Raw genomic sequence first — 21,750 nt, 5'->3', positions numbered from 1 at the left:
CTGAGCAGGTGTTGTGCATGTAAAACTGTAATTATTCTCGATAAGATGCTTGTTGGGTTTTATATTTTTGAGCGTCTGAACTAATTAGATTTACATTATGGAAAGAAGAATTTCAAACAGAATGTTAACAAAAACCGAGGTTTCACTGTAAATATATTTCTGTGACTTTAAGGAACATCCACAAGAGTAGTAGGGCTGCAAGGCTAGGAGTAAAAAAATTAATTGCAATTCTTCTCTCAAAAAATTGCGATTACAATTCGATTTGCAATTTTTATATTTCGTACATAAAAATCCGAAAATAACAAGTGCAAAAAGACATGTTACTTTTAGACTATCAAACATTACATTTTTAGAACAATATGAAATAATTTACTTAAGAAAGTATTTATTGATACGTACTAAATATTTATTTAAACTCCGAGCTCTTGTCTACATCATGCTCTTAAACTGAATAAATAACCGATTTAAACCTATATTGTGATTATAAAGTAATGTAATCATAATATATAGACTACAATAGAATAGAAAGTACTTTATTGATCCCTGGGGGAAATTCAACACCACAGTTCGCTCACAATAAACAATAATAATAACAAATAATAGATGAATAATATAAATATGTTCTACATATATTCTACATTTAAGTGCAGTCAAGATGAAACATATGCATTATACAGCCTAATGGCTGTCGTTATGAAGGACCTCCTGTGTCGTTCCGTGTTACATTTTGGGAGTCTGAGCCTTCCACTGAATGTGCTCATTCTCTCCGCAAGGTCCCAGTGCAGTGGGTGGGAGGTTTTGTCCATAATGGTTAGGAGTTTTGCTAGACTTCTCCTTTCCGACACCACCGCCAGAGAGTCTAGCTCCACTCCCACCACGTTACAGGCCTTCTCTACCAGCTTTTCCAGTCTGTTTGTGTCCCTCACTCTCAGCCCGCTGCCCCAGCAAGCCACGGCGTACAAGAAGGCGCCCGCCACCACTGACTCGTAGAACATCTTCAACATCTTTGTACAGACGTTGAAGGATCCTAGCCTCCTGAGGAAGTAGAGGCGGCTCTGTCCCTTGTAGAGGGCCTCAGCGTGTTTTGACCCATTCAGTTTGTTGTCGATGTATACTCTTAGGTATTTATAATCCTCAACCATGGCCACATCAAACAGGGGTTGCCGGAGTACTCTTCCTCCTTCCCAGGTTCACAACCAGCTCCTTGGTCTTAGTCACATTGAGCTGGAGGTGATTATTTCCACACCGTGTGACAAAGTCCTCCAGCAGTGCCCTGTATTCCTCATCATCACCATCCTCAATACACCCCACTATCGCTGAGTCATCAGAAAACTTCTGAATGTGGTAGGACTCTGATTGATAGTGGAAATCGGTGGTGTAAATGGTGAAGAGGAAGGGGGAGAGGACTGTACCCTGGGGGGCCCCAGTGTTGCTGACCAGCCTGTAAGACACACAGTCCTGCAGTCGCACGTACTGTGGTCTGTCAGTCAGGTAATCTATAACCCAGGACACCAAGGGGGCCTCCACCTGCATCTTCTCCAACTTCACACCCAGTAGCCCAGGCCGTATGGTATCAAAAGCACTGGAGAAGTCAAAAAACATGACCCTCACACTGCTAACAGGCTTGTCTAGGTGGGTGTGGGCTCGGTTCGACAGTCCTCCACTCCAAGTCGTGGCTGGTAGGCGAATTGGAGTGGGTCCAGGTGGGGCTTGACTGTAGGGCGTAGTTGTTCCAGGACCAACCTTTCCATGGTCTTCATGATATGGGAGGTTAGCGCCACCGGCCTGTAGTCCTTTGATGTGCTGGGTCGCGTGCACTTGGGGATGGGGACCAAGCATGAAGTTTTCCACTGTGTGGGGACTTTCTGCAGCCTGAGGCTCATGTTGAAGATGTGCTGGAGCACACCACACAGCTGTGGGGTGCAGGCTTTGAGCACCCAGGGGCTCACACCGTCAGGACCCGCGGCCTTGCCTGTGTGTAACTTATTTAGCTGTGCACATATCATATACCAATATAGTAATATTGGTAGTAACCATATGAAAATATGTAAAACATTTTATCAGCCATTTCTGTAGAATTTACCTTTGTAATGTAATTGGAGGGTGAAGTGAATTATATTCATTTAGCGCTTTTCTCTAGTTACTCAAAGCGCTTTACATAGTGAAACCCAATAACTAAGTTACATTTAGACCAGTGTGGGTGGCACTGGGAGCAGGTGGGTAAAGTGTCTTGCCCAAGGACACAACATGTCACGCGTTCGGCGCACTTGTTGCGCGGAGTTGCCACTTTGTGGATGCACACACTACCAGTCAGCAGGATTGCAGGTAAGAATACGTTTTAATATAATAAAACAAGAGAACACTGGTGCAAAAAAGGGGAAAAACAAAGCGCGTGCCAATGCACGGAAAGCTAATGCTAAAAACGTAGCAGGAAACAGAAAACATTAAACGACGTGCCACACGCACGTGAAGCTAAGGCGGAACTTAGCACAAAATAATCGAGGGCACAAGGATACAAAACGTGACGTGTTGCGAAAAGCAAGTAATGGACCGAGGACGAACTAAGGAACCAGGTGGGCTTGAATACACAAATAATTATTAGAAACAGGTGTGTGACAGGAGCCCGTGAGGAGGAACACGTTCCCATGGTGACTAACACAAACAAGGAAGTGCTCAAACAAGGATCGGCAGAGTCCAGAAACAAAACATGAACAAAGACATAAAAAGGGCAAAACCATTAACGATCCGAGTCACGGATCGTGACACAACAGCAGTGACTAGGATGGCGGAAGCGGGAATTGAACCTGGAACCCTCAAGTTGCTGGCACGGCATGGCCGAGCTATGCCACCCCAGGTAAAAAGCTTTGTTAGCCTGAAAAAATTAAGAAACAATAAAATAAAAAATTTAATAATTTCATCAAAATCTTACCGTTAATAAATAAATATTGAACATCTTGAAGAGCATATTTATCCCAATTGGAAAAACTATGTCGGACGATGTCTTTTAGTTTATTCTCACTCGTTCGTACGCGTTGATAGGCGTGTATTTCCCATCCAATCTGAAGCTTAACTATCACCATAACGGGACATGTGGCTTTGTAGTCAGATATTTTTCCTACTAATGTAGTAATAACATCCAATCCATGGATTGGATTTTAAATCAAGCTTTTCTTTTATTACATACTCAAAGCGCTCACAGAGAAGTGGGAACCCATCATTCATTCACACCTGGTGGTGGTAAGCTACATTTGTAGCCACAGTTGCCCTGTGGTAGACTGACGAAAGCGAGGTTGCCAGTTTTGCTCTTACGGCCCCTCCGACCACCACTTATTATTCATTCATCATTCATTCACCAGTGTGAGCGGCACCGGGGGCAAGGGTGAAATGTCCTGCCCTGGGACACAACTGCAGCGATTTAAATGTCAAAAGGCGGGGAGCGAACCTGCAACCCTCAGGTTTCTGTCACAGCCGCTCTACCCACTATGCCAGGGGCAGGGCACCAATGGATCTCGAGCCAGATGTGGCTCTTTTGATGACTTCACCTGGCTCTCAGATAAATCTGACGTTGCTTAACACGATAAGTAATTAATAATTCTGCTGGTAATCACAGTGTTAAAAATAACGTTTAAAATATAAAACATTCTCATGCATTTTAATCCATCCATCCGTTTCTACCGCACCTGTTCAAGAAGTCGCATTAATGGTCAAGAGTATTTTATTTATTACTGGTTAACCTCAGAATAACCATGTTATTAAAAAGAATAAGAGATGTACGCACTTAGTTGTTAGGAGGCATAGAATTCTCTTGTGGGACGACACTGTACAAGGGTACAGGTCTACGGGTTTCTCCTCATTGAGCTAAATTGAATCCAGTCTCTGTTGAATTCCTTGCTTCTTGTCTGTTTAATACATGTCATCAGTGTTTGAACCTGACAGTTGTATTCAGTGTTAAAAATATTATATGGCTCTCACGGAAATACATTTTAAAATATTTGGCTTTCATGGCTCTCTCAGCCAAAAAGGTTCCCGACCCCTGTACTTATTTTGCAGCTTTTGTTACTGGCGAGTTGGAAGTAGGGGGTTTATTCTTCTTGTGTGTAAAACTGGTGTCTCGCTTTCTGCCCACCAGAACAAGGATTGTGAATGACTAAAAAGAGGGCTCACTGTGTTCAGTTAAATCTATTGTTAAATAAACACGTTTAATGTGCTGAGAGCGATGCACAGAGTGAGACCTTTTTCTAACTGTTTGAGGTAGAGACGAACTAACCGAACATTGCTGTCACTCCCAAAAAAAAACAGCCTCTTGCGGGTTTTTTTATTGCAATAAATAAAAACTTTATTGTCAATTCGTGCAGCCTTACACAAGGGGTGCAATGGTCTGCGTCATCAAACTTGTTGTTTTTTCTGTCCACTTTTGATTGGCCAGAAGGTTAATGGCGCGAGGCTTGATAATTTTAAACGAAAAATAGAAAAAAAACAAAAAAACTCAAGACGCATTAGCTTATTGCGGCAATTAAAACAATGTTGAGTAATTGTGATGCCCTGGTAGAGAAATGAAAAATATGAATTTTATCACGCCAGTGTCGATCCAATACTCATCGTTAGGGGTTGGCGATATGGCCTTTTTTTAATATCTTGATAATTTTAGGCCATGTCACGATACACGATTTATATCTCTGTATTTTGCCTTAGCCTTAAATGAACACTAGATACTAAGGGTGTAACGGTACGTGTATTTGTATTGAACCGTTTCGGGGGTTTCCGTTTGGTTCGGAGGTGTACCGAACAAGTACACATGCTAGCAGCGACTGGGCTAGGACAACATGTAAAAGCCAGACCCGGAAGACCCTCCAACTGAACGAGTTTCCACAAGGACATATTAAGTAGCGTACCACACGTTGTGTAAACATTACACACCGAGGCACAACACACAGCATGCTAGCAGCGACCGGGCTACAATAGACTGACCATACCTCCTCTTTTCACCGGACATGTCCTCTTTTGTGGAGCTGTCCGGGTGGAGATTCTTAAATGCCTCAAATGTCCGGCATTTTAAATTAAGGTTGCGTGTATTTTCAATGTACGTTCAGGGTTAAGAAGGGGTTTAAAACACGACAATTTGTGCACGCAACAGCATTCGTTAGGGAGGGGCAGAGACAGCGAGAGCAAAAGAGTTATGATAAATGAGCATGCGTCGCCAGGCTCTGCTTTTTACTCATAGATTTATCAGATTCTATTTTTTATTATCTATAGCAGGGGTGTCAAAAGTGTTCCCCAGAGGCCATTTGCGGCCCACAGCTAATGTTTTAAAGGCCCACGGCACATTCTAAAAATACCAATTAAATAAACAAAAATACAAACAAAAGTGAAATAAAAAAGCTTAAAGGCGAAATGTAACTTGAAAAAAGTTGCAATGTTGACTAATGAAACAAAGGTGTTTTTTTGTTCTTTCAAACTGTCATTGCTCAAGACATGATATTGAATCAAAATCAATGCTATTATGAATTATTGACCTATCCAAGGATCCGATTACTTCACATTAGATATTCCACAAAGAAAAATATTTTTGGTGGAACATTTTGCGAATTAGGTAAATAAATAACCAAACATTTTATATTGTGTTGTTTTTTTACTGTACCAAAAATGTACTGAACCGAAATTTTTGTGTACCGTTACATCCCTACTTGATACATATAATCACCCCAGTATGATGACTCTATGTGTCTATATTAAAACAATCTTCTTCATACTGCATTAATATATGCTCATTTTAAACTTTCATGCAGTGAGGGAAACCACAATTAAGTCAATTGACCAAAACTATATTTATTAAACAGTTATTAAGCATTGGCACAAACGTTCATGTCATTTCCAAAACTGAAAGTGCAAGATTGTCAGAGACATTTTAAAACAAGCTATAAGTGCACTTTTGTGCATGATGTCACTAAGATGACATATCAAAACAACACTAAATAAAGTGCACTTTTTGTACAGAACGCCACTACAATAGTTCAGAACAAATAGAGTACACTTTTGTGGGCGTATGGCATGACATACGGAGTAAAAACTCTTCATTCTTTAGCAGGTGACTTTTCAAATGATGCTACATATTAGCAGTAATGCTACTTTTGGTAGCAACGCTTTAGCACCACACTTGACAAATTACGGTTGTCTGTTCGACATATTCCCACTTGAAGCCAAACCACCGCCAGACGATGGTTTGGCTTCAAGTTTCTTGGTTTTTCTAGGGAATTAATTCTTCCTTCATTTGTTACCCGATTCGCACCTTCTTTTTCTCGCATTACCGCTAGCACCACAGCTAACGTTACCCATGCTGCTACCTCTGTTACGCGATGGCGTATACGCATGTGACGTATGATGTGACAGTATGTGATGTATGTAAGAAGGTGTGCTTGCTGTCTGTGAGGAGGGACAACAAAGAGTGGGAAGAGCCTGTAGTGTAAGGCCCGCAGCTAAAAGCAACTGTGTGAGAACCTATACTCGATTATCACGATATAGTCATTTTCAATATCGCACATAAACAAACCCGCGATATATCGTGTATTTGGATATATCGCCCAGCCCGACTCATCGTATTCTCGCACTACCCTTGGTATCGATACTATCGATGTTTGGATGGATTGTTGAAAGTCTTGTTACTACTTGCTGCAAAAGCTAAGTAGAACCCCCTCTGAGTGTCCTCTTCAACCTGTGTCTTTCAGGGCGAGTGCTCCCAGAAGTGCCACAGCATGTTTGTGGTGGAATCCATCTGCGTGGCCTGGTTCACTTTAGAATTTATGCTGCGATTCATAAACGCCCAGAGCAAGCTGGCCTTTGCTCGTGGTCCCCTCAACATAATAGACGCTATCGCCATCCTGCCATACTACGTGTCCCTGGTGGTGGATGTCGGAGATGATTCTCGGGAGGAAGCTGTCATGGGAGCTGGCAGAGGCTACCTGGACAAACTAAGTCTCATTCTTCGCCTCCTGCGAGCACTGCGCATCCTGTATGTGATGAGGCTGGCGCGTCACTCCTTAGGCCTGCAGACACTGGGACTGACTATGCAACGGAGCATGAGGGAGTTTGGCCTCCTGCTGCTGTTTGTGTGCGTGGCCGTTACTCTCTACTCACCCTTGGTGCACCTTGCAGAGAGCGAGCTCGCGCCGTACGCTGCCACTCATCCGCAACACAGCTTCAGCAGCATTCCGGCTACGTACTGGTGGGCAATCATCTCTATGACAACAGTCGGCTATGGAGACATGGTTCCGCGCAGCATACCCGGACAGATGGTGGCATTGACTAGTATCCTGAGTGGAATACTCATCATGGCATTTCCAGCCACTTCAATCTTCCATACCTTCTCTCGCTCCTATCAGGAATTAAAGCAGGACTATGAGAGGATTTCCAAGGCGGAGCGAGGCGAGGAAATGGCAGAGGAGTTGGAGCAGAGGGGCTCCAGAGCAAATAAGCTCACGTCTCTTTGCACAGTTGGTCACATCGATGGAGGGACAGACAGAGATAATAACGCTACTCTTCCATGTACAGCTTTCTAGGAACCTAAGGAGGGGCACGATTTTAAAAAAGGTTTCAGTTGTTTTGAAATGGTCAAGCTATATACTCTAAAAGCTTTTACGAGTAATTACCTCATCGCCTGGTCAACTGGGCCTATCTAGTACGAGAAACCTATTTTGTTTTTAAGTTTCCTCCCCACCACGAATCCACAAAGAAAAGAAACTGATGGGAAATGTTTTTTTCCGTAACTTCCATTCCAAACTAACAAGTAGAACAGTGAACTACATACCACAAGAATCGTGGTGGCTGCTGGTCTTTTAAGTGGAGGGAAGCTCATTTTCAGCTCCGCTCTTAACAAGAGTACAGTCTCCGACAACAAATGCTGGATTTTACAAAGAAAATGTTACTTAGAAGATGGTAAAATTGCTCTGGCATTGGTTTATATTTCAAGATTGCAGATTCGCTAATTTTTCTGTGAATAAAAAATTGATTTAAAAAGACAGGTCATCCAATCATCACGTAGGAGGTCAGCGTTCAGGTCAGATTTACACGGGGAAAAGCTGAGCATTCATCCAATGTCTTGTTTGGCTACAGTGGAAAATCCCATTCTATGCTCCCCTTTTGAAGTCAATGGACGCTCAGCCTCTACACATATACATTAATATACGGTGACACTATCACAATGAATGACAAGAAAATTGCCTCAGCTGTTGCGGAAGTAGCTGATTACGAACAAAAGTTAAATGCATTCTAGCGAATATATAATCAATGAAATGGTAACACCACAAAAGTACATATACTTTTTCTTTGACATTTTAGGGGAAAACTGAGGTTTCTTGGCAGCCATAGAGAAATCGCCCCCACACAAGATCAACAAGCAGTGAGTGTCACTTAATATGATTAAACAATTTCAGATATATATAAGCGGTAGAAAATGGATGGCTGGATATATATATATATATATATATATATATATACATATATATATATATATATACATATATATATATATATATATATATATATATATATATATATGTATTTCACATGTTTAGAAAACAAAGTAACAGTGACCAGTTCTGATAAAAGTTGAATGGATGCTTTAGTGCGGTGATGACAAGCCCCTCGTTTTTTATTGACTAATTCTAAATCCATTTTGCTGTCATCATAATTCAGAAGGAAGATGAAAGACTCAAGAATGGGATCGACACAAACCTATGATAAGTATGACACCTGTCTATTCACATCAATGGCTGCAGCAGGAAGAGCAGCGAACCCACCTGCACACATCTTGTAACATGACATTGCCCATCTGCCCGGACATGATAAGCTTATGTGACGCCGTAATATATCTTCACCCCGCTGATATGGCAGGCATATCTTTTGGTTTCAAGCAGCTCCTTCCTGGCCTCTTCTTTCTTCCTGTTCGAAACAGCTCCATGTATGATATTATTATGTATTCATCTTATCTAGCTGTTGGGAAACCGGTGTTCCCTTAGGTATGCGTGTAAGCGCTTTAAATAGGAAAGTGAGGACCTTGAGTGGATATTTGTGCTTACTTGTTACTTAAATTGTTTTTTTTTTTTTTCGGGGAGGGCATGTGCTCATTATATATTATTCAAGCCCTGTGTGAGGTTCCTGTGGTGTAAAAAGCTGTGTGTGGTAATAGTTGGCAAACACAATGTATCAGCAATTATATTGTTTACTTACAAGGATTATTCTAATTACTTTTATTTTTTCTTCATATAAATGCACAAAACATTGAAACTGATTTTGTTTTTCCATGGGAGCATCACTGTATATTACTTACATAAATATATTTTTTTTTTTAATAAATAAGAACCAAAGCCTAACAAAACATTTTAAAGAAGTAAACAAACAAAAAGACTCTGATAAAGTATGATAACCTGAGTAACAATTAACAACTCTGTAGCATACAGAATGCAGATGCCACCATGTGATAACACCTCCATTATGCAAGTCAAACATAAGGGATGGCGTTAGCTGCCAAACCAGACTTTTACTTTGTTCCTCCACTTATATATGCAAAATGCTTTCTGGTAATATGCTGCCTCATTGATGCAGTGCTATTGTGAAATGCCAACTCTGTTTGACACTTTAAATATTTCCCCACCATGTCTGTCTTTTTTCTTTGGAACCTTTACTCTCTTTCTGCCTTGTTGTTTTTACTCATTAAACAAATGATTGAAGCAAAAAACTACAAATTGAAGGTTGTTTTTGTAATTTATGAATCGTTGAACCCCTATTAATATTTAGAACTGATCCTTACTGTCATGATCCGCTGCTCGGATCATGTCTTATTCTGGTTTTGATTCTGTTTTATATCACATCTTGTTAGCGTTTGTCTTCCGTAGTTCCTGGTGGCACTTCCTGTTTTGTTCTGTTGTCATAACCATGCATTTGTGTCACCTGCCTTTTGTTATTGACGCACACCTGCCTCCTAATTACTGTCCACGCTATTCCTTTGTTTATTCCCTAGCTCACATGCTAGCGCCTTTAGTTCCTTCTAGCTCCCATGCTAGTTCTGTTTGTTTTGTCTTTAGTGCCTTGTGCAAGTGTTTCTGTTCTTAGTTTGTTTTGTTAGTGTAAATAAATCTTAATTTCCTACCTACACGCTGTGTCCATATCCGACTGCATCCTTGAGGAACAAACCCTCACCACGATGCCAGCTGAGCGTCACATTAAAATGCGAGCACTAGGAAGTTCTCTCGCAGCGGAGATTAAAGAGTTTGATGAAGTTACGTGGAGGTTAGCCCAAGCGATGGAGGCTGGGATATTCCGCTGCGCACCGGGTGAAGAGATGATCTGGGGGCCACGAGGTCTCCAAGCCCCGCTCGACTCCACCTGGTCCGGTTATGACCCGCTCGCACTCATCAGCAAAGGCGGAAGTCGCGAAAAAGACAGAGACGCGCTAACCCCACCATCACTCCCTCCGGGACACAGCCAGCTTCAACCCGTCCAGGACTCACTTCACATGTCTGGTAAAGCCTTCGTTTTCCCTTCTATAGACTCCTCCGGCTGGCCAGTCAGTCACACATACTGCAGCCGTGACGTCACTCCTCTGACGTCTCCTGAGGACAGTGGTGATGAGGAATTGAAAAAAAATAATAATTCCCTCAGTCAACCGCAATGGACTTGAATGGTGCCTTCAGACACTTTCAAGACATGTTTTTACAGTTCCAAACTGAGTCTCAGTTTTCCGAAGTCCTGCCCCCAGTGACTATTGCTCCCACCCAGTCTACCTCCTTCCTGACCTCCCTCCAACCACCCCTAGAGACATTTTCAGACCACAGGCATCCGCTTCTTTAGTGCTGGTATGGATCCCACTCCAGCTCCTGTCCCTATCCTGGTTCCTACTCCAGCACCTGATCCAAGGCTGGATCACTCTCCGGCACCTGACCCTCCAGCGCCTGCTTTGCCTGCAGCATCCGCACCTGCACCGTCTGCTGCTCCAGCGCCGGCTTCTTCTCCTGCATCAGCGCTGGCTTCGTCTGCTGCACCCATGCCTGCTTCGGCAGCAGCACCCGCACCTGCTTCGTCTGCGGCACCAGCGTCGTCTTCATCTGCTGCTCCAGCGCCGCCTTCTTCTCCTGCATCACCGCTGGCTTTGTTTGCTGCACCCGTTCCTGCTTTGGCTGCAGCACCTGCACCTGCTTCATCGGCGGCACCAGCGCCGTCTTCGTCTGCTGCACCAGCTCCGACTTCGTCTGCTGCATCAGCGCCGGCTTCGTCTGCTGCTTCCAAGCCCGCCATGACGGCGGCGCCGATGCGCCCACCTCCACGTCGGCCACGGATGTGGCCATGCCCTGGTCATCCTCCTCGCCGGGCACATCCTCCTCCCCGTCGGCCACGGATGTGGCCTCTTCGAGGTCGCCCACCAAAACTTTCTCAGCGGCGGCGTTCCATTCGCCACCGCCACCTGACTTGTCCCCAGTGGACTCGGACACACGACCTGGCGACCCTCCGAGCTACACCCCCGCAACCACCGAACCCCGCCCACCTCAACCGACGCACGGAGGGGGTGGGGGGATTTGGTGCTAGCTGGGTGTATAATGTAGCCCGGAAGAGTGGGATGCATGGGATACTGGGTTTTTTTTCTTTTGTGTTTATGTTGTGTTACAGTGCCAATCTTCTCCCAAATTGTGTTTGTCATTCTTGTTTGGTGTGGGTTCACAGTGTGGCGCATATTAATAAGAGTGTTAAAGTTGTTTATATCACAACCCTCAGTGTAACAATTGGCATGTGTATCTGCAGAAGCCTCATACGACATGTGACTGGGCTGGCAAGCTAATTGAACGTGTTGTAGAGGGCGTCAAAGACAGCACCTTCGTAGGATGCCCTGATTATTGATAATCGAGGGAAATTCTACGAACTTTCACGAGAAAAGTTGATCTGACATTTGGTAGTCCCTCGGAATAGTCGGGAGGGTTGGCAAATGTGATGCTGTCAAGCGGCATTCATATAAAACTCATATAAAAAAGCTATCATTAACATTTCATATTAAGGTGTGGGCTGCACGTCTGAGATCCCTGGTTTATACATAGCACAAAGTAAAAAAAATCTCTGTATGCAGTGTTATTTCATTTTGAATTTCAAAACAGTTTTGTGGCTCCCATTGTTGTCTTTATTTTGTGAAACGGGTCGAAATGGCTCTTTGAGTGGTAAAGGTTGCCGACCGCTGCACTACAAAGACAAGATATTTTATGTTCAAACTCATAAACTTTATTTTCTTTTTTTGCAAATAATAAATAACTTATAATTTCATGGCTGCAACACGTGCCAAAGTAGTTGGGAAAGGGCATGTTCACCACTCTGTTATGTCACCTTTTCTTTTAAAAACACTCAATAAATGTTTGGGAACTGAGGAAACTAATTGAAAGTGGAATTCTTTCCCATTCTTGTTTTATGTAGAGCTTCAGTCGTTCAACAGTCTGCTGTCCGCTGTCGTATTTTACACTTCATAATGCGCCACACATTTTTGATAGGAGACAGGTCTGGACTGCAGGCAGGCCAGGAAAGTACCCGCACTCTTTTTTTAACGAAGCCATGCTGTTGTAACACGTGCTGAATGTGGCTTGGCATTGTCTTGCTGAAATAAGCAGGGGGGTCGATGAAAAAGACGGCGCTTAGATGGCAGCATATGTTGTTCCAAAACCTGTAAGTACCATTCAGCATTAATGGTACCTTCACAGATGTGTAAGTTTCCCATGCCTTGGGCACTAATGCACCCCTATACCATCACAGATGCAGGCTTTGCATCTATAACAGTCTGGATGGTTCGCCTCCTCTTTGGTCCGGACAACACGATGTCGATAATTTCCAAAAATTATTTGAAATGTGGACTCGTCAGAACACTTTTCCACTTTGCAGCAGTCCATCGTAGATGATTTCGGGCCCAGAGAAGCCGGCGGCGTTTCTGGATGTTGTTGAGAAATGGCTTTCGCTTTGCATAGTAGAGCTTTAACTTGCACTTACAGATGTAGCGACGAACTGTATTTAGTGACAGTGGTTTTCTGAAGTGTTAGAACCCATGTGGTGATATCTTTTAGAGATTGATGTCTGAGGGATCAGAGGTCATGGTCATTCAATGTTGGTTTCCGGTCATGCCGCTTACGTGGAGTGATTTCTCCAGATTCTTTGAACCTTTTGATGATATTATGGACCGTGAAGTTGAAATCCCTAAATTTCTTGCAATTGCACTTTGAGAAACGTTCTTAAACTGTTTGACTATTTGCTCACACAGTTGTGGACAAAGGGGTGTACCTCGCCCCATCCTTTGTTGTGAAAGACTGAGCATTTTTTGGGAAGCTGTTTTTATACCCAATCATGGCACCCACTTGTTCCCAATTAGCCTGCACACCTGTGGGATCTTCCAAATAAGTGTTTGATGAGCATTCCTCAACTTTATCAGTATTTATTGCCACCTTTCCCAACTTCTTGGTCACGTGTTGCTGGCATCAAATTCTAAAGTTAATGATTATTTGCAACAAAAAACATGTTTATCCATTTGAACGTCAAACATGTTGTCTTTGTAGCATATTCAACTGAATATGGTTTGAAAATGATATGCAAATCATTGTATTCTGTTGATATTTACATCTAACACAATTTCCCAACTCATATGGAAACAGGGTTTGTAAAAATTAGGCATAATGATGTAATATGTGCATACAGCTAGCCTAAATTGCATGTTAGCATCGATTAGCTTGCAGTCATGCACCGACCAAAAATGCCTGATTAGCCCTTCAACAAGTAAATAATATCAACAAAGTGCACCTTTGTAGATTCACGCACAGCATAAAACTTTTGGTGGATAAAATGAGACAAAGAAGGAGTGGAAGATTTTACATGTAAACAAACTGTTGTGTCACAGTCACACTATGGTGAGTTCAAGAACTGACAAAATTAGTAGGACAAGACAATCTTCACCAAATGCTCTCATCAGTGAAACATACACACAAACATATTAAACAGTGGTCTTTCTAACATTTGGGAATAATTGTGTCATGTTTGTCCTCAAGCAAAAATACATACTAAAACAAAAAAATATTTCCTCCCCATCTTTTTGCATTTTCAATCCTTTTTTAAAAATGTCCTAGGGAGCCCTAGGGCGGCACAAAAGAGCTACTAGGGCGGCACAAAAGAGATGCATGCGGCTTGAGAGCCGTGGGTTGCTGACCCCCGTACTAAACCAAACATGAACTATGTCTAAATATGCCTGTGTCAGTATATCTTTGTGTGTTTAACTAGAAACTTAGGTTGGCAGCCTTGATGACTCAATCCAAAAAAAACCCAGTAACATTAAAGTCCACAACAATCATGCTGTTCTTTTTTTCCCTCCCACTTCTTCTTTAGCTCAGCTCCAACTGCACAGCCGGCTGTTCTGCCAGAGACTACAAGCGAGGTTCCAGCAGCAATTTTCTGCATATATATACATTCTTTTACAGCAAAATATGTGAGCATATGTGTCCAAGTATGGAAGATGAGTGACAAATAATTCATTTTCATTCAAGAATAGGGCCAATACCTCTCTAGTTTGGCATTCACATTCTAACTAAATATATTTCATAATAAACAGATGGATCGGCCAGATGGATCGATCCATATTCAGTCGATAGCAAAAGTAGTATCAGATGAATAATGGTAGGATTATTTAGAAGCAGATGTTGTTTATTCCTACTCCTTTTGGTTTCATTGCAGTTTCTAACACATCTGTTTGTACGGGGGACAGCGTTGCAGTTGGTAGAGCGGCCGTGTCAACAACGTAAGGCTTCCTGGTTCGATCCCCGGCTTCACGTCCGTTGTGTCTTAGAGCAAGACAATACCTCCAAGGTAGAAAATTGCTATACAAGTATAACCCATTTCCCATTACTCAATCTATAACACAATAGAAAATGAATAAGTAAATGAGTTAGTAAATAAATATTAAATACATATTGAAACATTAAATAAAGGGTTCATTAAAAAATAGTTAAGTCAGTTGTGAGCCAAATAATGAGATGGATAAAATGATCTCACTTTTTAATATGGTTCAAGATGTTTATCAAGATTCTTCATCTCTGTACTTTGAAAACACTTCCAGTTTGAACTTTTTCTTAAAGTTGATCATATTAGTGCTTTGTTTGACTTTTTGCTGAGCCCGTTCCATAAGTTAATTCCGCATACAGATTTACTAAGGTCTTAAGTGTTTTACATGTAAACAAATGTTTTTTTTTGTTGAGAAGAATTGTTGTACATTTTTGGGTCGCAGGTTATAGTTTGCATAATGCATAATTGTAGCTGTTTGCAAATGCGCCAATTAATTGAGTTTCAATAGATGTGTTTCAATAAATAAAAGGTTTGAACGTTCTCGAAAGCCAACGCTTTGTATTATTCTGACATCTTTTGTAACACCGTTACTGAATAAAGTTTACTTTTGTAGTTATTTACTCATATTTCTACACAATAACTCAGATATGATAACACTAGCGAGCAGGACAGAATATGAAGTGATTTTTGGTCTACATATTCATTTTTGAAGTGTTTCTTGCTACCTCATGTTGTATAATTTTATATGAGATTTCCAGTTCATTTTATTATTTGTAAATGCACCCAAAAATTTTATTAGTTTTACCTTTCAATGTCTACACTGGGACGACTACTCTGAAATTCAAAGGCGGTCTGTTTTTTTCAAACCATCTCTTTAATTCGTAATTTTTTTCCGTTATTAGCAATAACTTAGATTTATATCGTGCTTTTCTAGACACTCAAAGCGCTCACAGAGATGTGGGACTCAACATTCATTCACACCTGCCCTGGGGTAGACTGACGGATGTGGCTGCCAGTTTGCGCCTATGGCCCCTCCGACCACCACCTATCATTCATTTATCATTTATTCACCTGTGTGAGCGGCACTGGGGGCAAAGGCTGAAGTGTCCTGCCCAAGGACACAATGGCAGCGATTTTTTGGATGTCAATAGGTGGGAAGCGAACCTGCAACCCTCAGGTTTCTGGCGGGCCGCTCTTTTGACTCACCATGCCGTATTAGATTTTGTGTGTTCTCTCCTCAACAAAATGCAGTCGTGTCGTCTTCAAATAATACTAAATTTAAGTCAATTGTAAGTTCACAGATGTTATTCATAAAGAAATTGAAAAATGTTGGTCCCAGTATTAATTTGTGGTGCATTTTTGCTCTGTAGACATCTACAGTATGTCTAGATTAATGTATTGTTTCCTGTTAGTTAAAAAGTTGAGCTTCTTACCCAGTTTAAGACCAGCACTCTGATGCCATGCCGTTTTAATTTTTTAATTAAGATATGATCATTGATTGTGTCAAATGCTTTTTTTAGATCTACAAACATTGCACAATGTTTGGCATCGGTATTGCATTGGTAATCTTTTCCGTTATTTCAATTAATGGCATCGATGTTGAAATATTGGCTCTGTATCCGTATTGGTTCTCCATGAGTCTTCCACTTGTATTAATGCATTTGTCCAATATGTTGTAAGGTAGTTTTTCAGTATTTTGACCAAATTGTGCAAGTAAAGAAATAGGTCTATAGTTCAAGAACTTAGTTAAATTTTGTAATTTTTTACATTATCGTCTGAGAACTATTGGGTGTAATCCTTATTAGTACTATTTTTAATGATGCTGTTTAGAAAGATGGGTCTTGTACAACACACATGTACATGTACAACGAAACTTTTTTTTAAGCACAAACCCTTTCAAAATTAGACAAACAAACAGTGTCCAGGGTTACAGAACAGGAACGCTGATGGGTCGCCACAAGTCGCCCCGTAAAAGATGGGGAAAAAGGTCAAATGCTGGGGAAGGATGAGTAAAAAAATACAATCTAGACTGGGCTCCTAAGGGGCCCAGTCTGGAGTGGGAAAAAACCTCCATAGCTAGGCACATATACATATTACAATGTACATCTAGAGATATCGAGCAACAGAGGGAAGGGAGTGCGGGGTCATGGTGGTAGGGCGCAGCTCTCAGGCCCTGACCAGCCTTTCATCACCCCTATGGGATTTGCGTCGAGGGCATTGGGTTGGGGGGGGGGGGGGGTGTATGTGTGGCTGCAATGTGTCTCTGTTCCGCGGCCTTGATCCTGTGCAGTCGCAAGTCCAAAGTCAACAACAACAGGTGTGTGACCATAAGAGACAAGAAGGGCATTTGTTGTGTCGGAAGAGTCTCGAAGCCAGGGAAACAATCCAATTTTTGTATGCGAGTGAAAATAAAATTTGCTTTTCACTCTAAATTGTCTATGACTGGTCCTCAAACCTGCCGGGCAGACAGTCCGATGTGATCCAAAATCACAAATGTCCACAGTTCTTCCCTTATCCCCCAATCATTTGTGGCAGCTTTGGAGTACTTTGAAGACTGCCAGCAACTTCGAATTTGTCGATAAACCAGAGCAATGCTTACTCCAATCAGCAGATGTCCTGTTGTCATAATTCCCAATAGGTAGCTATCTTCACGTCCTCGACTGAAACGGGTCGTCAGGCACGCGGCACTCCTACTTCTCCCAAGAATCCGTCCTGCGTCCAGCCACAACCGCTCTGTCACGACAGCAGGTTCCCCTAAACCCAAGATCTGGTCATTTTCGTTGAGGTCAGTTAAACAGTTCCAATGTTTAGATTTGGAGAGCAGTGCAAAATGAGGCAACAAGAAAGTTAAGACAAGACAAGACAAACAAGCAAGCCGGAGAGATAAGTAGAGAGGAAAGGGGAGCGTCCACCCTCCATGAGTGCCTGAGATGAATTAGGATTACCCATGTTAATGTCATAATTGTATAATGAGGTTGATAATTTAATGATTTTCACATATGTTAGTTTTTTTTTGTGAAGCTCTTGGACCCAAGGGGTTTGGGAGCATTTATATGAGAGCAAACAGTAGTTTTGTGTAGTTACTTTGCGCTCTTGACTACATTTTGCTCAAACTATTGTATTTAACAAAGGGGCACTTGTAGTATTTTGTTGTTATTGTTGTCCATCCATCCATCTATTTTCGACCGCTTGTCCCTTTTTGGGGTTGCGGGGGGTGCTGGAGCCTATCTCAACTGCATTCAGGCGGAAAGCGGGGAACACCCTGGACAAGTAGCCACCCCATGGCAGGGCTAACACAGATAGACAGACAACGCGTTATTGTTGTATAATCCTAAATTGTTTTATTGAGGTATGGGTAATTTGTTCACAAATTAGTAACATTGTTCGTTGGCTGATAATCTTTTGCATGATTATGATTAAAATCAGAAATTCATTCAATGCTAATCGGTGTTCACAAAAATGTGTAGCGTCGCCCACTCCTATTCCACTACAAAGTGCTCAAAAATGTTTGGAGCTAATTGATTCAGTAATTTGATGGCTCCATTTTGGGATTAAAACAAAGTAGTTTTTTTTGCAGTATAACAACACAAATCCCTTTATTTGCTATTTAAAGTCCCCAATTAACGTCACATGCATGTTTTTGGGATGTGAAAGGAATGAAGGCACCCGGAGAAAACTAACTAATACATACAGTATAGGGTCTGATCTACTAAAGCAGAGGTCTCAAACTCAATTTACCTGGGGACCACCGGATGCACAGTCTGGGTGAGGTTGGGCCGCAAGAAAAGATTTCTTAAAAAATATATTTTTAAATGTCTTTATTTTTATTTTCAACACAAAATGAAATCAAAATATAGATGAACAAAATGAGAATCGTGCACCACAACTTTGTCTGTGCAAATAAGATACGTCGGGGTGCCGCTGTGCTCAACAAAGAAATATTGCATCTCCCACTTTTCCTGGAATTGTCTTTGCTCATCACTAACCCTTCTCTTCACTGCAGGCTTTGAAAAGACATGTTTGGGGTTGTGGAATATATTCGTATTTAGCCCACGCATGGAGAATATTGTTTTTTCCGCAATGTGTGTCGTTTCGCTTTTCCTCCCTACAGCAACACAGCGGTCGGCGGTTAATAGCGAAAGTAGCGAGCGCAAAAATGTGACGGCTCCCGGAGTGTTATCGGCGTCATATAGAAATATATGTAGGGTTCATTGTGTGAGGCAATGCAGATTAAACAATAAAAAAAAACAAATAACAGTTTAAATTGGTCCAGGTTATTGGGGACTGTTATTACTGACGGTCAGGTGTTTTGGTGTGACTGCAGCCAAGCACGTAAGAAAACCCTCGTCTCTATGGCGACGTTTTTGTCGCTTTCACTCATTTTCCGCTTTTCCACTAACGCAGGGGTAGGCAACCCAGAACGTTGAAAGAGCCATTTTGGACCCAAAAAAACAAAAATTGTCTCTGTTTGGAGCCAACGGAAGGGGGGGGGGGGGGTGGAGGCTGTGCTGGGGATAGGGGGGTTGCTCACCGTGGGGTTACACATCATTAAGGTGGGGGCCGCAAAATAACGTCCCCGCCTGTCTGAGACCCCTGTACTAAAGGGTTGTGTGTATTAAAACACGTGTAAACTTGAGAGCACACACAAAGGTAATTTACACTGAGGATTGCGTCTCTTAAATGAGCAAAATAGAGAGTGTAGTCCATTTGGCATGTCTGCCTTCATGAATATGCAGAACATTTAGTGATCATCAGAACACCCACAATAAGCCACTGGGACGAGGTGATGAAAATGTAATTAAATATCATAGCAGTGTGGTTTATCGAGACAATTTAAAAAGAAAATAAAAACGATAATGCCCTTTTTTTGTGGTCTCCTTTATTTAGAAAAATATCAAAAAGTATCGAAATTTATTTTGGTACCGATACCAAAATGTTGGTATTGGGACAACACTAGTACTCGTAATTTTTTTGTAGACCTAGAACCTAATTGTGATGACATCTTTCAAAACATGTTAAATGTTTTGTGATTTTATTCTGGCAGGGTGTTCCAGATTGTTTAATTCAAATATAATAGTGTTACTGTCAGTTGAATAAATTACTGGGTTGCAACCACGTGACCAAGAGGCCTTCTGACATACGTTCAATAAGGCTACTCTTTCTTTATTTTTAGCAGCTCATATGTGGACATATTTTAAAGGTTTTGTGACGAATATACAAGCCAGTTGTTTAAAAAAAAACTAAGTTGAATATGATGGTGTAAATCCAAACAAACTTAAAGGCGCTTTAAAATAAAAAGTGTCGCCCATCTTTCACAATCCTTATGTGGGACAAGATCACACGTCGTTAGAACATACAAAAATGCTAGCACAAGGAAGCAAACAATGTTGGTAATGTGGATTCTGCTATTCCGCCTATAAAGCACTCATAAAAGTAATTTTAGAGAACACTAACAATGCTCTATTTACATGCCGTGACCTGCATATTAACCAAGTATTAGCGACATTCTTACTGAAGGTGTTAACATCGAGGAACTACTTTTCTGGCATAATGATGCAGCGCCTTACTCATTTTTCGTCTAGCACACTGGCGGAGAGCAGTGACAAAGATGATGAAATGGAAAAACAAAAGGAATTCCTTGTGATTGTGAGAATATAAAACAAATGTACAAAAGTAATTAGAACAATATTTTATTTATTATCACAAAGTTTTCACTACAGTTACGTGCGGTCTTTGACTCATTTATTGTGACAGCAGCAGTCATCAAATCAGGATGTGGAATCCATCATATATTACCATCATATAATAATTGAGTCATTTATCGGCAGTTTGGTCCCCTCACAGTGTATTAAAATGTCACCTAATGAAACATTCCAATTTAAATGAATATCCAACACAATACTAACAAGTAGCAAATATTTGCTCCTGACACAGGTGATGTTGTTACGTCATATACAAACAATATACAAGCAGTATTCAAAACAGACACACATAAAAAAAAAAAAAAGAAACATGATTAAAATACAAAAATACACATTGGATAGGAAATGTAACAAAAGCATAACATAGCATTACAAATTAAAAAAACTAATATTTCTGAAACAGTGTGAGGCAAACCTACAGCACAAGGGCGGTCCAAAGTGTGGCTCTGGGAGCTATTTATTATTGGTCTTCAACATAATGCAACAGTGAAAAAATTCCATCAGGTTCCGCTTATCCGAGGTCGGGTCGCGGGGGCAGCAGCCTAAGCAGGGAAGCCCAGACTTTCCTCTCCCCAGCCAATTCGTCCAGCTCTTCCTGAGGCGTTCCCAGGCCAGCCGGCAGACATAGTCTTCCCAACCTGTCCTGGGTCTTTCCCATGGCCTCCTACCGGTTGTACGTGCCCGGAATACATCCCTAGGTAGGCGTTCGGGTGACATCCTGACCATATGCCCGAACCACTTCATCTGGCTCCTCTCGGTGTGGAGGAGAAGCGGTTTTACTTTGAGCTCCTCCTGGATGGCAGAGCTTCTCACCCTATCTCTTAGGGAGAGCCTAGCCACACGGCGGAGGAAACTCATTTCGGCTGCTTGTACCCGTGATCTTGTTCTTTCGGTCATAACCCAAAGCTCATGACCATAAGTGAGGATGGGAACATAGATCGACTGGTAAATTGAGAGCTTTGCCTTCCGGTTCAGCTCCTTCTTCACCACAATGGATCGATACAGCGTTCGCATTACTGAAGACGCCGCAACGATCCACCTGTTGATCTCACAATCCACTCTTCCCTCACTCGTGAACAAGACTCTTAGGTACTTGAACTCCTCCACTTGGGGTAAGGTCTCCTCCCCAACCCCCATATAGCACTCCATCCTTTTCCTGGCGAGAACCATGGACTTGTACTTGGAAGTGCTGATTCTCATCCCAGTC

The 21,750-nt window shown here is 41.9% G+C and overlaps 1 protein-coding gene across 2 annotated transcripts in view; it reads left to right on the top strand.

Moving 5' to 3' along the window:
* The window catches only part of LOC133543016 (potassium voltage-gated channel subfamily G member 4-like), a 37,006-nt gene extending 26,406 nt beyond the window's left edge, over positions 1-10,600 (top strand). Inside the window, exons 3-4 of one of the 2 annotated variants that reach the window (XR_009804279.1) lie at positions 6,723-8,392; positions 8,689-10,600. Coding sequence is in view for 1 of the 2 variants with exons in the window: in XM_061887371.1 (XP_061743355.1) it covers positions 6,723-7,553 (831 nt within the window). In the remaining variant the exon portion in view is untranslated. Of the gene's footprint in view, positions 1-6,722 lie in introns of both variants that reach the window. The other variant, XM_061887371.1, reaches the window with a different exon arrangement.
* Positions 10,601-21,750: the final 11,150 nt, after the last annotated feature.

The sequence above is a fragment of the Nerophis ophidion genome, linkage group LG25 (assembly GCF_033978795.1).
Source record: "Nerophis ophidion isolate RoL-2023_Sa linkage group LG25, RoL_Noph_v1.0, whole genome shotgun sequence".
Classification (NCBI taxonomy): domain Eukaryota; kingdom Metazoa; phylum Chordata; class Actinopteri; order Syngnathiformes; family Syngnathidae; genus Nerophis; species Nerophis ophidion.
The sequence above is the reverse complement of the archived record's forward strand: the minus strand, read 5'-3'. Positions and strand labels throughout refer to the sequence as shown.